This window comes from Heterocephalus glaber, unplaced genomic scaffold, assembly GCF_053883595.1.
Source record: "Heterocephalus glaber isolate CG9 unplaced genomic scaffold, H.glaber_assembly_v1.0 deba00001545, whole genome shotgun sequence".
Classification (NCBI taxonomy): Eukaryota; Metazoa; Chordata; class Mammalia; order Rodentia; family Bathyergidae; genus Heterocephalus; species Heterocephalus glaber.
Window position 1 is genome coordinate 1,078,525 of NW_028258338.1, and position 14,012 is coordinate 1,092,536.

The 14,012-nt window shown below is 40.2% G+C and overlaps 1 protein-coding gene across 5 annotated transcripts in view; it reads left to right on the forward strand.

Moving 5' to 3' along the window:
• Positions 1–14,012, forward strand: part of Phf8 (PHD finger protein 8) — a 143,808-nt gene that overhangs the window by 61,159 nt on the left and 68,637 nt on the right. For 4 of the 5 annotated variants that reach the window (XM_004873522.4, XM_087189640.1, XM_087189641.1 and 1 more), the window contains 3 exons: positions 602–691; positions 2,507–2,809; positions 3,580–3,683. In XM_004873522.4, coding sequence (XP_004873579.1) covers positions 602–691; positions 2,507–2,809; positions 3,580–3,683 — 497 coding nt within the window. The remainder of the gene's footprint in view (positions 1–601; positions 692–2,506; positions 2,810–3,579; positions 3,684–14,012) is intronic. The other variant, XM_013068783.3, reaches the window with a different exon arrangement.

Here is a 14,012-nt window from a genome sequence, read left to right on the forward strand (position 1 = left end):
CTGAAGACATTGATTTCATGAGGGTTTATAGCCTAAGCCCAAAAGTAAATTCCTCACACCTCTTTTTATGTCCTTTACCAGATATGTATTTGGCAGATAACTTTTTCTCAGTCTGTGGCTTGTCTGAAAGCACTAGAGGTTTTTTAAGTTTTTATTTTTGCTAAGTTCATTTTATCAACTTTTTTTTTTTTTGGTACCGGGGATCGAACTTGGGTCCTTGGGCTTGCGCAGCAGGCGCCGAAACCACTGAGCTAAATCTCCGGCCCTTATCAACTTTTTTTCCCTGATGTATGTTATTTCTGTCTTAAAACATCTTTGCCTAAACAAAAGTCATAGAGTTTTCTTTTTTCTTCTCTCCTAAAGGGTTTATAGTTTTAGGTTTTTACATTTAGGTCTATGATCTATTCTGTCTCTGGGGGTGGGACAGTGTACAAAATGGATCAAGGTTCTTTTATTTATTTTTTGCATATGGATATCCAATTGATCCAGTGGCAGTTGTTGAAAAGACTACTCTTTTTTTATCTAATTGCTTTGCAGTGTTTGTTGAAAATCAGTTGTTCATGTATGTGTGAGTTTATTTCTCATGCTTCTTGTTTGACAGGCTCTGCCAGATCATGAAGATGAGATCCCGGAGACAGTACGGACTGTACAACTCATTAAAGATCTGGCTAGGGAGATCCGCCTGGTTGAAGTAAGAAGCATGGGGGCAGGGAAAGCATTTGGGAAGGGCTCAGTACTCAAGTGATGCCTTTGTAATTGGCATAGAGCCCAGGGGAATGGTTGGGAAGCCCCTACCAAGGGCCCTGTTCATTTAGTAAATCATTCATTCAAATTATGTACTTCAACTCTCTGCCACATATTGGGCTAGGCTTTTATGATACATAAATAATACAGTGCCTGCCCACAAAGAACTTAGAGTCTAGTAGAGGGCCTTGAGTAAAATTAACCTCTCTGAGCTTCAGTTTCCTCATGTCTGAAATGAGGATAATTGTACTGACTCAAGGATTGTTAAAAGAATTAAATAAGGAATATGGATTGATCATTAAGTATAGTTCTTGGTGCACAGGAGGTTTTCATGGTGGGTTGTGGTGGTGGGTGGTGGTGGTAGTTGTAGTTGTTGTTGTAATTAATATTTTCACTCAGTCTCTGCATTCTACAAAATGACAGTTCTCTCAGGTTGAAGATGATTAAAAGCCATGTTTCAACAGATGGCATATACCACGAGGCAGTAAGGTATAGTGGTAAGAGACTCAGAGAAACCTGGTTCTGGTTCCTGCTTGGTCACTTGAAAGTTTTTCAGGGCCCCAGTTTCCTCATCTTTAAAGTGGGAACCAATTTTACTAATCTTGCAGAGCTTTGGTAGGATTAAGAGTGAATATGTGTAGAGCTCCTCGCACAGTGCCTGGCAGAGTAAGTACTCAATAAATGTGAGCCATTGTTATTAATAGACAAGAGAAGAACTCAGTGTGGGCTGGTGAAGTAGCAAAGGCACCAGAGAAGAATTGGATTTGAGGATGTTTAAACTGTTTTTAGCTTAGGAAATATGAGGTTCCATTTAGTTTCCAGGCTATACATCCATGCTAAAGGGCAGTCAAGTGAACTACTGGAAGTTGGGCTTCTTGCCTCATTGCTTGCAGCATGTTTCACTGCCTACACCTTACAGTGTCTTACCTCTTACCTTATTTTCTTGTACCGCAACTATTAAAATTCTTCACCATTTGGTTAAAGCCCTACCTTTACTCTAGCTCTTCCTACTTAAACTAATCTCAGACAAACAGAGCTTTAGGCTGGTTTGAAAAGAACTTACAGATACATTATATATCGTCCATTGTTTTTCAGATGTTTTAAAGGAATGAAATCTTGATTTTCAAATGAGATTTTACATGGAAGCCCAGTATATACAACAAATCAAAGCACAGCTGCTTTCAGTAGGATGAATTTTGGAGGCCTAGGGCTCTACTTGTTCCTTTCCTATGTTTTCCATCTGCTTGTGGTCCCTAGGATTTCTCCCGGGAATTTCAAAAGAACCACCGAATATCTTTGAAAGTCACCTTTCTAGTTTGGTCCTTTAGTTTTACAACTGAATAAACAGAGCTTCAGAGTGGTCAGATAACTTTTCCTGATGTCACAGAGCTAGGTGGTAGTAAAATTATGACTAGATTTTTCTCCTCTCAAATCCTTTAGTGCTTAGACTTTGAACCACACAGTTTAGTACTTGATTTTTTGTTTGTTTTGTGTCAGCTGCTTTTGGAGTCTTTTTCTCCAATTTTGAATAGTGCTGGGCTTTTCCTTTGCTCGTCTTCTCCTTACTTGTTCATGGCTGGGTAAAGAAATGCCACCCAATAAATTTTTAATGACTCGTGCAAAAACTAGGGTGTGCATACGTGGAGCATCTGTAAGCCACTTCCATGGCATTACCACCAATGCTGGGAACAGACCTCTGCTCTTAGTGTAGACAGAACCCTTGAGTAAGCTCTAACCCCCTCGTGTACTAATGCTCTTATAGGACATCTTCCAACAGAACGTTGGGAAAACGAGCAATATCTTTGGGCTGCAGAGGATCTTCCCAGCTGGCTCCATTCCCTTAACCAGGCCAGCCCATTCCACTTCAGTGTCCATGTCCAGGCTGTCACTGCCCTCCAAAAGTGGTTCAAAGAAGAAAGGCCTGAAGCCCAAGGAACTCTTCAAGAAAGCAGAGCGAAAGGGCAAGGAGAGTTCAGCCTTGGGGCCTGCTGGCCAGTTGAGCTATAATCTCATGGACCCATACAATCATCAGGCACTGAAGACAGGCTGTTCCCAGAAAGCAAAGGTGGGTGCTGGCCTATAGGTTCAGCCCAACACTTTTGGGTCACTTGGAAGAGCAAGGTTTCAAAAGGACAGGCTATCCTGTCCTACTCTCACCTCCCTTAGGGCCCCTGGTGTTTGGCTACCAGTTCCACTCATTTAATAGGCATTTATTGAGACCTTTTCTACGCTTTGCACTGTGACAGGTGCTGTGGATGTTACTCTCAAGAGGCTAACAGGCTAGTAAGAAAGATAGGTATAAAAACAAATGAGTACAGTGAAGTGTTGTGGATGCCACAATTAGGGGTATGTTTGGGTCCCTGAGACACAAGATGGGGTTGATTTTCTGTGGCAGGGGAGATGGTCAGGAACTCTTTTCCAAAAACACAACACTTGAGCTGAATCTTGAAATGTTGGGATGGGAATGAAGTTCTAGAACATTGTATGTCAGGTTGGAGTTCTGAACAGATCTTTGAGAAAATCCCTCCCCACTGGGGCTTTACTTTCCCCCAAGATTATGGTAACCTCTGTGGGCATCTAAAGATGCTCTTTTCCTTTTTAAAGGAATATGTTTTACAGGATTGATAACTTTCCCCTGAACCAGCCATATACTGTATTCTAAACCTCTTGCTCCTGTGATCTCTGGGGGTGGGGCTCGGGTGGGGGAGGTATAGCAGAAGACTTTGGTTCAGGGGGTTTTGACAGTGAACTCAACCATGACACCAAAGGGAACTGGCCTTCTTGATTCATCTGGGAGTCTCAGACTGGTGACAACTGAGCCTCTTCCTTCTGCAGTTCAACATGACTGGTTCCTGCTTGAATGACTCAGATGATGACTCACCAGACATGGACCTTGATGGGAATGAGAGCCCTCTGGCCCTGTTGATGGCTAATGGCAGGTGAGGTTAAAAGAAGAAACAGATACTGGGACTATCAGTGGCATTATGCCCCTAAGTCAGGGAATAGAATTGGCACCTAGGCGTTGGGATATAGGTAGGGGCTGGGCTGTACCTAGGGCAATACCCCCAGGTATTATCAGGTATCATCGTTTAGATTAGAAAGTCGCGGTAGACGGAGATGTCTGGAACTTAATTGGCAGTCCTAAGAAAGAGCTTTTTTAAATTCTAGAATTTCAGCAAGTCAGTGGGGGCAGCACCGTTGGTAGAAATAAGTAGTATAGTATCCTGTTTAAAAGCATTAGTTTTTAATATACCTTTTGTCTTTTTTATTTTATTAGTACATATTTGAAGTATAAAATGATTACATTCATTGAATAAACCTTTTGTCTTGTGACTTTATTTTAAGGAATTTAGTATACAGAAATCTTTGTACAAGTTTGTAAATAAAAATGTTCAGAGCTTAATACCTTCTGCTTGTAAGTAATTTGAAACATCAAAATCTTTTTTTTTTTTTTTTTTTTTTTTTTTGGTACTGGAGATTGAACTTGGGACTTGGTGCTTGCGGGGGTGGCACCGGAACCACTGAGCTAAATCCCCGGCCCGAAAAATCCAAATCTTTATCAGTAAAGATTCGATAAATAAACTATGGAATATGTATAGAATGGAATACTGTGTAACTGTTAAAGAGAATGGGGCAGTTTAATATTTGTTGATATAGGAAGATGTCCAAGATAGATTCCTTTTCCGTTTTGAGATGGGGGTCTTGCGGTATTGCTTAGGCTGGCCTTAAAGCCTGTGTTCAAGATATATTCCTTTTTTGCTTTGTTTGAGATGAGGTCTTGCTATGTTGCTTAGGGTAGCCTTGAACTCCTATGCCCAAGTTTCTTGAATAGCTGGAACTGTAGGAACATATCAGTTTCTGGCTTCAAGGCACATTAAGTGAGAAAATGAGGTTACAAAATAATATACAGGAAGAGTTCCATTTTTATTCTTAAAAAATGCATTTCTGCACACATGTATATTTTTGCATGTGTAGGAAAGCAGTATAGTTATTGTGTCTTTTAAAATTTCATTTTTAAAAAAAATTTATTGGTACATTTTAGGTATACAATATGACATTCATCATTGGAAATTTGCACCTTTACGTAATCTCTCTTGGTTCTTATTTTTTCCCCCTTCCCCTGTCCTCCCTTCAACCCCTCCATCCCTCCCTATTTACAAAGACTTTGTTTCCATTTTTCCATTTTTTCATTTTCTCATATTAATTCCATTTCCTTCTTTCCTTTTCCTCTACCCCTCCCACTTCCCCTTCCCCTTTTTTCCTTTTCTTCCTATTTCACATTATCTATTATATCTTTTAGTTCTTATTTACACTTTTAGTTTCTCACACTAGAGAAACTATTTGGTATTTACACATGTGTGTCCTATTTATTTCACTTAAGAGTATGGCCTCAATATGCATCCATTTAGCTATAAATACCTCTAATTTCTCCGTTTTTATGGCTGAGTAGTATTCTGTTTTATTAAAAAAACCACATTTTCTTTATCCAGTCTCCAGGTGATGGGCATTTGGGCTGTTTCCAAGTTTTAGCTATTACAAACTGTGCTACTATGAACATGGGTACACATATATCACTGTGGGTATGATACTTTTAATTCGTTGGGGAAGATACACAGCAGTGGAATCGCTGGGTCAAATGGGATTTCCAGTCCTAGTTCTTTGAGGTATCTCCATACTGATTTCCACAGTGGTTGCACCAGTCTACAGTCCCACCAGCAGTGGACCAGTGTTCCTCTTTCCCCACAGCCTCGCCAGCATTTGTTTTGTTTTTTTTTCTTTTTTTGTATATCCTTTTATTGGTACACTTTAGGTATACAATATAATGACATTCATCATTGGAGATATACACCTTTACATACTTTCTTGGATCTTATTTTTTCCCCCTTCCCCTTCCCTCCCTTCAACCCCTCCATCCCTCCCTATTTACAAAGACTTTGTTTCCATTTTTTGATTTTCTCATATTGATTCCATTCCCTTCTTTCCTTTCCCCTGTGCCTACTTCCCCCTCCCCTTTGCCCCATTTCTTCCTGTTTCACATTATCTGTTATACCTTTTAGTCCTTATTTACACTTTCAGTTTCTCACACTAGAGAAACTGTTAAGTATTTACACATGCTTAAGATTATCACCTGAATGTGCATCCATTTAGCAATAAATGTCTCTAATTTCTCATTTTTGATGGCTGAGTAGTACTCCATTTTATAAAAACCCCACATTTTCTTTATCCAGTCTCCAGTGGATGGGCATTTGGGCTGTTTCCAAGTTTTAGCTATGACAAACTGTGCTGTTATGAACATGGGTGTACATAAATCACTGTGGTATGATTCTTTTAATTCCTTGGGGAAGATACCCAGCAGGGGAAGAGCTGGATCAAATGGGACTTCCAGTGCGAGTTCTTTGAGGTATCTCCACACTGATTTCCACAGTGGTTGCACCAGTCTACACTTCCACCAGCAGTGAAGCAGTGTTCCTCTTTTCCCCACAGCCCTGCCAACAATTGTTGTTGGTTGATTTCATGATAGCAGCCATTCTTTCTGGAGTGAGGTGGAACCTCAGCATTGTTTTCATTTGCATCTCTCGAATGACCAGTGATGTTGAACATTTTTTCATGTGTTTATTTGCCATGTCTACTTCTTTGAGTGAGGAATGTCTGTTCATTTCAGATGCCCATTTTCAGATTGGGTCTTTAAATTTGGGAGGTCTGATTTTTTTAAGGTCTTTATAGATTTGAGATAGTAGACCTTTGTCTGAGGGACTGCTGATGAAAATTTTTTCCCACATTGTGGGTTGTCTCTTCACACTGCTGGTGGTTTCTCTTGCTGTGCAGAAGCTTTTTAATGAGACGAGATCCCACTTGTTGATTGTTTGTGCTAGTTCATGGGCAGCTGAGGTTTTGTTCATAAAGTCTTTTCCTACCCCGGTATCTTGAAGAGTTCTACCTAACCTCTGTTCCAGCCAGTTCAGCATTTCTGCTTTTATATTTAGATCTTTAATCCATTTCGATTTTAGATTAGTGCATGGTGAGAGATATAGGTCTAGTTTTAGTCTTTGGCAAGTTGAAACCCAATTTCTCCAGCACCATTTATTAAAGAGACTATCTTTCCTCAAGCGAGGGTGTTTGGGTCCTTTGTCAAAGATGAGGTGGCTGAGTGTGTCTGGAGTTGTTTCTGCACCTTCTAATGTGTTCCACTGGTCCTCAGGTCTGTTTCTTTGCCAGTACCATGCTGTTTTTATCACAGTAGATTTGTAGTATAGTTGCAGGTTGGGGATTGTGATACCCCCTGCCATGTCTCTGTTACCTAGAATTGCTTTTGCTATTCTGGGTCTCTTCTTGTTCCAAATGAATTTTCGGATTGTTTTCTCAAGGTCCGTGAAGTATGCTGCTGGGATTTCAATTGGGATTGCATTGAATCTATATAGCAGTTTTGGAAGTATGGCCATTTTCACTATGTTGATCCTTCCTACCCAGGATCAAGGGATGTCTTTCCATTTTCTGATATCTTCTTCAGTATCTTTTTTCAAAGTGCTATAGTTTTCAGAGAAGAGGTCTTTGATTTCTTTTGTTAGGTTGATTCCTAGGTATTTCAGGTTTTCGGATGCTATCGTGAAAGGAATTGTTGGCCTTATTTCTGTCTCAGTGAGTCTGTTGTTTGTGTAGAGGAAAGCTATTGATTTTTGTGTGTTGACCTTGTATCCAGCTACTTTACTGAATTTGGTTATTCAGTCTAGAAGACTTTTGGTGGATTTCTTGGGATCTTGTATGTAGACTATCCGCCAGCATTTGTTATTGGTTGATTTCCTCATAGCCGCCATTCTTTCTGGGGTGAGGTGGAATCTCAGCATTGTTTTCATTTGCATCTCTCGAATGACCAGTGATGTTGCACATTTTTTCATCTGTTTATTTGCTATTTCTACTTCTTTGAGAAATGTCTGTTCATGTCAGATGCCCATTTTTGTATTGGGTCTTTAAATTTGGGAGGTCTGATTTTTTTTAAGTTCTAGATAGTAGACCTTTGTCTGAGGGACAGCTGGTGAAAATTTTTTCTCACATTGTGGGTTGTCTCTTCACACTGCTGGTGGTTTCTCTTGCTGTGCAGAAGCTTTTTAGTAAGAAGGGATCCTACTTGTTGATTGTTTGTGCTAGTTCACGGGCCACTGAGGTTTTGTTCATAAAATCTTTTCCTACACCAATATCTTCAAGAGTTCTTCCTAAACTCTCTTCCAGGTGATTTAGTGTTTCTGTTTTAATATTTAGATTTTTAATCCATTTATATTTTAGTTTAGTGCATGGTGAGAGATATAGGTCTACTTTTATAGTCTTTGGCATGTTGAAACCCAATTTTTCTAGCACCATTTATTAAAGAGACTATCTTTCCTCCAGTGAAGGTGTTTGGCTTCTTTGTCAAAGATGAGATGGCTGAGTGTATCTGGAGTTGTTTCGGCATCTTCTAATTCGTTCCACTGGTCCTCCAGTCTACTTCTTTGCCAGTACCATGCTGTGTTGTTGGTTTTTTTTGTATCGGGGATTGAACTCGGGTCCTTGCAATTACCCAGGCTGCGAAACCACTGAGCTAAATCCCTGGCACACTCTGCCGTTTTTATCACAGTAGCTTTGTAGTATAGTTTCAAGTTGGGGGTTGTGATACCCCTTACCATGTCTCTGTTGCCTAGAGTTGCTTTTGCTCTTCTGGGTCTCTTGTTTCAAATGAATTTTTGATTGTTTTCTCAAGGTCCATGAAGGTTGCTGCTGTAATTTCTATTGGGATTGCATTGAATCTATATAGCAGTTTTGGAAGTATGGCCATTTTCACTATGTTGATCCTTCCTACCCAGGAGCAAGGGATATCTTTCCATTTTCTGATATCATCTTCAATCTCTCTTCAGAGTGCTATAGTTTTCAGAGAAGAGGTCTTTGATTTCTTTTGTTAGGTTGATTCCTAATTATTTCAGTTTCTTGGAGGCTATTGTGAAGGGAATTGTTTGCCCTATTTCTGTCTCAGTGAGTCTGTTGTTCGTGTAGAGGAAAGCTGTTGATTTTTGTGTGTTGACCTTGTATCCAGCTACTCTACTGGATTTGGTTATTAAGTCTAGAAGACGTTTGGTGGACTTCTTGTTGTCTTCTATATACAGTATCATGTCATCTGCAAATAATGACACTTTGACTTCTTCATTTCCTATCTTTATTCCTTTTATTTCTTTCTCTTGTCTAATTGCCTAGCTAATATTTCCAAACCTATATTGAACAGGAGTTTTGATAGTGGACATCCTTGTCTTGTTCCTGATTTTAGTGAAGGATTAATTTTTTGACCATTTAGTATGATATTGGCTGTTGGTTTTTCATAGATGGCTTTTATCAGATTGAGGTAGACACCATCTATTCCAATTTTTTGTAGGGTTTTTATCATAAATGCATGTTGAATTTTGTCAAATGCTTTTTGTGCATCTATTTAGATGATCATATGGTTTTTGTCCTTGGCTCTATTGATATAGTGTATTACATTGATTGATTTATGTATGTTGAACCATCCCTGCATCTCTGGGATGAATCCCACTTGGTCAAGATGTACGATCTTCTTGATGATTTTCTGCATTCTCTTTGGCAGTATCTTATTAAGGATTTTTGCATCTATGTTCATTAGTGAGATTGGCCTATAGTTCTCTTTTTCAATTGGGTCTTTCTCTGCTTTGGGGATCAAGGTGATGCTTGCTTCCAGGAATGAATTTGGGAATATTGCATCCCTTTCAGTTTCATTGAAGAGTTTAAACAGTAGTGGCAGTAGTTCCTTTCTAAATGTCTTGTGGAATTCAGCAGTGATGCCATCAGGACCTGGGCTTTTCTTCGTTGGTAAGTTTTTAATTACATTTTTAATATCATTGATTGGTGAATTGAGACCATTAACGTTGATGGTTGTAACTGAAACGTATTGACTTGTCATTGCCATGACTTTTTCTTTTTGTTGGGTTCTCCCCCTTTACATTTAATTTCTTGTCATGCCAGATGGGTTCATTCTCCTTTGCTTCCTGGGGTTGTGATCCTCAAGATCTGTTCCTAGGCTATTCTGTAAAATTCTTTGGAGTGCTGGTTTGTTATTCAGGAAGTTCGTAAGGTGCTCTTTGTCATGAAAGTATCTTATTTCTCCATCCATTTTGAAAGATAGTTTTGCTGGGTACATCAATGTGGGTTGGAGGCTGTTTTCTTTTAGGGCTTGGAATATGTCACTCCAAGCTCTTCTTGTCTTGATGGTTTGTGTTGAGAAGTTTGCTGTGATTCTGATGGGCTTTCCTTTGTATGTGATTTGTTTCTTTTCTCTGACTGCTTGGAGAACTTTGTTCTTGTGTTGTGTTTCTGGAATCTTAACAATTATATGCCTATGTGTAGATTTTTTTTGATCAAGGCTATTTGGAGTCCTAGATGCCTCACTTATCTGTATGTCAAGCTCTTTTCCCCTTCTTGGGAAGTTTTCTGCCATTATTTCTGTGAAGAGATTTTTTATGTCATCTGCACTCTCTCCTGTTTCTTCATTGACTCCATTTAGTCGTATAGTATTCTTTTTTGCGTCGTCTAGCAGCTGCTGGATTGATTTCTCATGTTCCCTTATAATTTTGAAGCAATTTTTCTTTTCCTAATCACTAATTGCAATCTTATCTTCTATATCTGAAATTCTGTCCTCACATTGGCTCATTCTGCTGTGTAGACTTTCAGTGGAGTTTTTCTTGTCCTGGAAATCTATTTGCATCTGTTTTATGGATTCCATTTGTTTCTTATGTTGGGATTCCATCATGTTCCTGAGCTCCTCTCTAGATTTATTAATCATGTCTTGCACTAGGGGCACAATTTCTCCTGTTATCTGAGAAATTATTTCTGATTTCATTTTTTCCAGATCCCCTTTTGTTGCCAGTTCAGTGGGTCCAGGTGGTTGAGTATCAGGGGCTTTCATCTCATTTCCCTTTGGGGTTGCTGTAGGTGATGTGGAAGTCTGGTTTTGAGACTTATTTATGTGTTTTCTCATTTCGACTGGGGTGGGGGGCTGTTAGCGCCTGCACGGATTACCTCCTCTGAGCTGGGTGAGGTGGGACAGGGGCTGGGAGCAGCGGTAGGGATGGTGACCCAAAAGCCCTTTCCTGTGGGCTGTGAGCAGCCGGTTGGATGGTGTCTGGGAAACCCCTTCCTCTGGGCCAGGAGCAGCAGGTCAGAAGGTGGCCCAAAAGCCCTTTCCTCTGGGCTGGGAGCAGCGGGAGGGATGGTGACCGGGAAGCCCCTTCCTCTGGACCAGGAGCAGTGGGACGATGGCTCAGAAGCCCCTACCTCTGGACTGGGAACAGTGGGACTCAGTACCTTGGTCTGGTGGTCTGTTGTCCTCTGCGCCTTGGTAATGTGGAATCAGGTGGCTGCCTGTCTGCAGTGGGGTGATTCCGTGTTTTCCGCGTGACTCAGGACCTCGGTAGGGCGTGCACAGACCTGCCTGTCTGCAGTGGGCTGATTCGGCGTGCTTGACTGGGGACCTCGGCAGGGTGTGGGCAGACCTGCCTGTCTGCAGCGGGGTGATTCGGCGTCTTCCACGTGACTCAGGACCTCGGTAGGGCGTGCACAGACCTGCCTGTCTGCACCGGGCTCTTAATATCATTGATCGATACTGGGTTGTTTAGAATTTTTAGGTCTTTGTTCAAGCTTGCTAATTCATACATATCTAGGAATCTGTCCATTTCTTCTATGTTTTCCATCTTATTGGCGTATAGGTCATGGAAGTAGGTATTGATGATCCTCTGGATTTCTGCTGGGTCCATTGTAATTTCATCCTTTTCATTCCTAATTGCATGGATTTGGGCCTTTGTTTTCATTTTTCTGATAAGGTTGGGTAAGGGTTTGTCAATTTTGTTAATTGTTTTGAAGAACCAACTATTGGCTTCATTAAGTTTTTGTATCGATGTCTTAGTCTCCATTGCATTGATTTCTGCTCTGATCTTTATAATTTCCTCCCTTGTATGAGCTTTGGGTTTGTCCTGCTTTTATTTTTGTAGAAGCTTAGGGTTCACCACCTGGTTGCTTAATTGGGGTCGCTCTGTTTTCCTAATATGTGTATTCACTTCTATGAATTTCCCTCCTAAGACTGCTTTCATTGTGTCCCATAGGTTCTGATATGTTGTACTGTCTTTGTCATTTAATTGAAGGAATTGTTTAATTTCTTGTTTAATTTCCTCTGTGACCCATTGGTTATTGTTCAGTTTCCATGTGTTTATGAAATTTTTGTGGTTTCTTTTGCTATTGATCTCCAATTTCATCACACTGTCGTCTGGTAATATACAGGGGATAACTTCAGTTCCTTTCCACTTATTGAAAAATGTCTGTGAGTGAGTTTGTGGTCTATTTTGGAGAATGACCCATGTGCAGCTGAGAAGAATGTGTATTCTGATTTTGTGGGGTGGAACACTCTGTAAACACCTGTAAAGTTCATTTTTTCAAGAGTTTGATTGCGTTCTAGTATTTCTTTGCTTGTTTTTTGTGTAGGTGACCTATCTATTTTTGACAGTTGGGTATTGAGGTTCCTCACTATTATTGTATTAGTGCTTATATGATTTTTCATGTCCATTAGTATTTGTTTTATATATATAGTTGGGTGTACTAGTGTTTGGTGCATAGATATTTATGATTTTCATCTCTTCCTGTTGGATTGTTCCCTTTGCAAGGATATAGTGTCCTTCTTTGTCTCTCTTAATTATTGTTGGTTGGAAATCCACTTAATCTGCAAAGAGGATAGCTACTCTTGCTTTTTTTCCGGTTCCCGTTGCATGGAGTATTGTTTTCCACCCTTTAACTTTCAGTCCATGAGTTTCTTTTTGAGGTAAGTGTTTTTCTTGTATGCCGCATATTGTTGGATTTTGCTTCTTGACCCATTCTGCCAGTCTGTTTATTTTGATTCTTGAGTTGAGACCATTAACATTGATGGTGATAACTGATAAGTATTGACCTATCATTGTCATGACTTTTCCTTTTTGTTGGATTCTCCCTCTTCGCTTTTAATTTCTTTTCGTACACAGTGGATTTATTCTGCTGGGTTTCCTGGGGTTGTGATCCTCATTGTCTTTTCCTAGGATTTTGTCTAAAAATTTTTGGAGTGGTGGTTTGGTATTCACGAAGTTCCTAAGATGCTCCTTGTCCCGAAAGTATCTTATTTCTCCATCAATTTTGAAAGATAGTTTTGCATCGTATATCAATTTGAATTCCAGGCTGTTTTCCTTTGGGCTTGCAATAGGTCACTGCAAGCTCTTCTTACCTTGACGGTTTGCATTGAGAAGTCTGCTGTGATTCTGATGGTCTTTCCTTTGTATGTGATTTGTTTCTTTTCTCTAACTGCTTATAGAACTTTGTTCTTCTGTTGGGTTTCTGGAATCTTAACAATTATATGCCTATGTGTAGATTTTTTTTTTATCAAGGCTAGTTAGAGTCCTGTATGCCTCACTTATATGTATGTGAAGTTCTTTTCCCCTGCTTGGGAAGTTTTCTGCCATCACTTCTGTGAACATTTTTTTTATGTCATCTGCACTCTCTCCTCTTTCTTCATTGACTCCAATGAGTCTGATGTTATTCTTCTTTGCATTGTCTAGCAGCTGCTGGATTGATTTCCCGTGGTCCCTTACAATCTTAAAGCAATTTTTCTTTTCCTGGTCAGTAATTGCAATCTTCTGTATCTGAAATTCTGTCCTCACATTGGCTCATTCTGCTGCATAAACTTTCAGTGGAGTTTTTAATCTCCTGGAAATCTGTTTGCTTCTGTTTTATGGACTCCATTTGTTTCCTATGTTGGGATCCCTCATGTTCCTCAGTTCTTCCATTTTTTTATCTGTGTCCTCTCTAGATTTATTAATCATGTCTTGCACTATGGACACAATCTCTGCTGTTAAGTGAGAATTTATTTCTGATTTCATTTTTTCCTCTTTCCTTACTAGTTCAGGGAGTCCAGGTAGTTGAGTATCAGAGTGTTCTGTCTCGTTTCCCTGTGGGGTTGCTGTAGGTGATCTGGAAGTGTGTTTCTGAGGCTTGTTTCCTTATCTTCTTATTTTGACAGGGTTTGTGTGTGTGTGTGTGTGTGTGTGTGCTGCTTGTGTCTGCTCGGTTCTCCTTCTCTGTGCTGTGAGCGGTTGTAGGTTGACCCGGAAGCCTCTTACTCTGCACTGGGAGCCGTGGATGTTCACCCGGAAGCCTCCTCTTCTGTGGTGGGAGCTGTAGCCCGTTGACCCGGAAGCCTCCTCTGTGCTGGGAGCAGTTGTAGG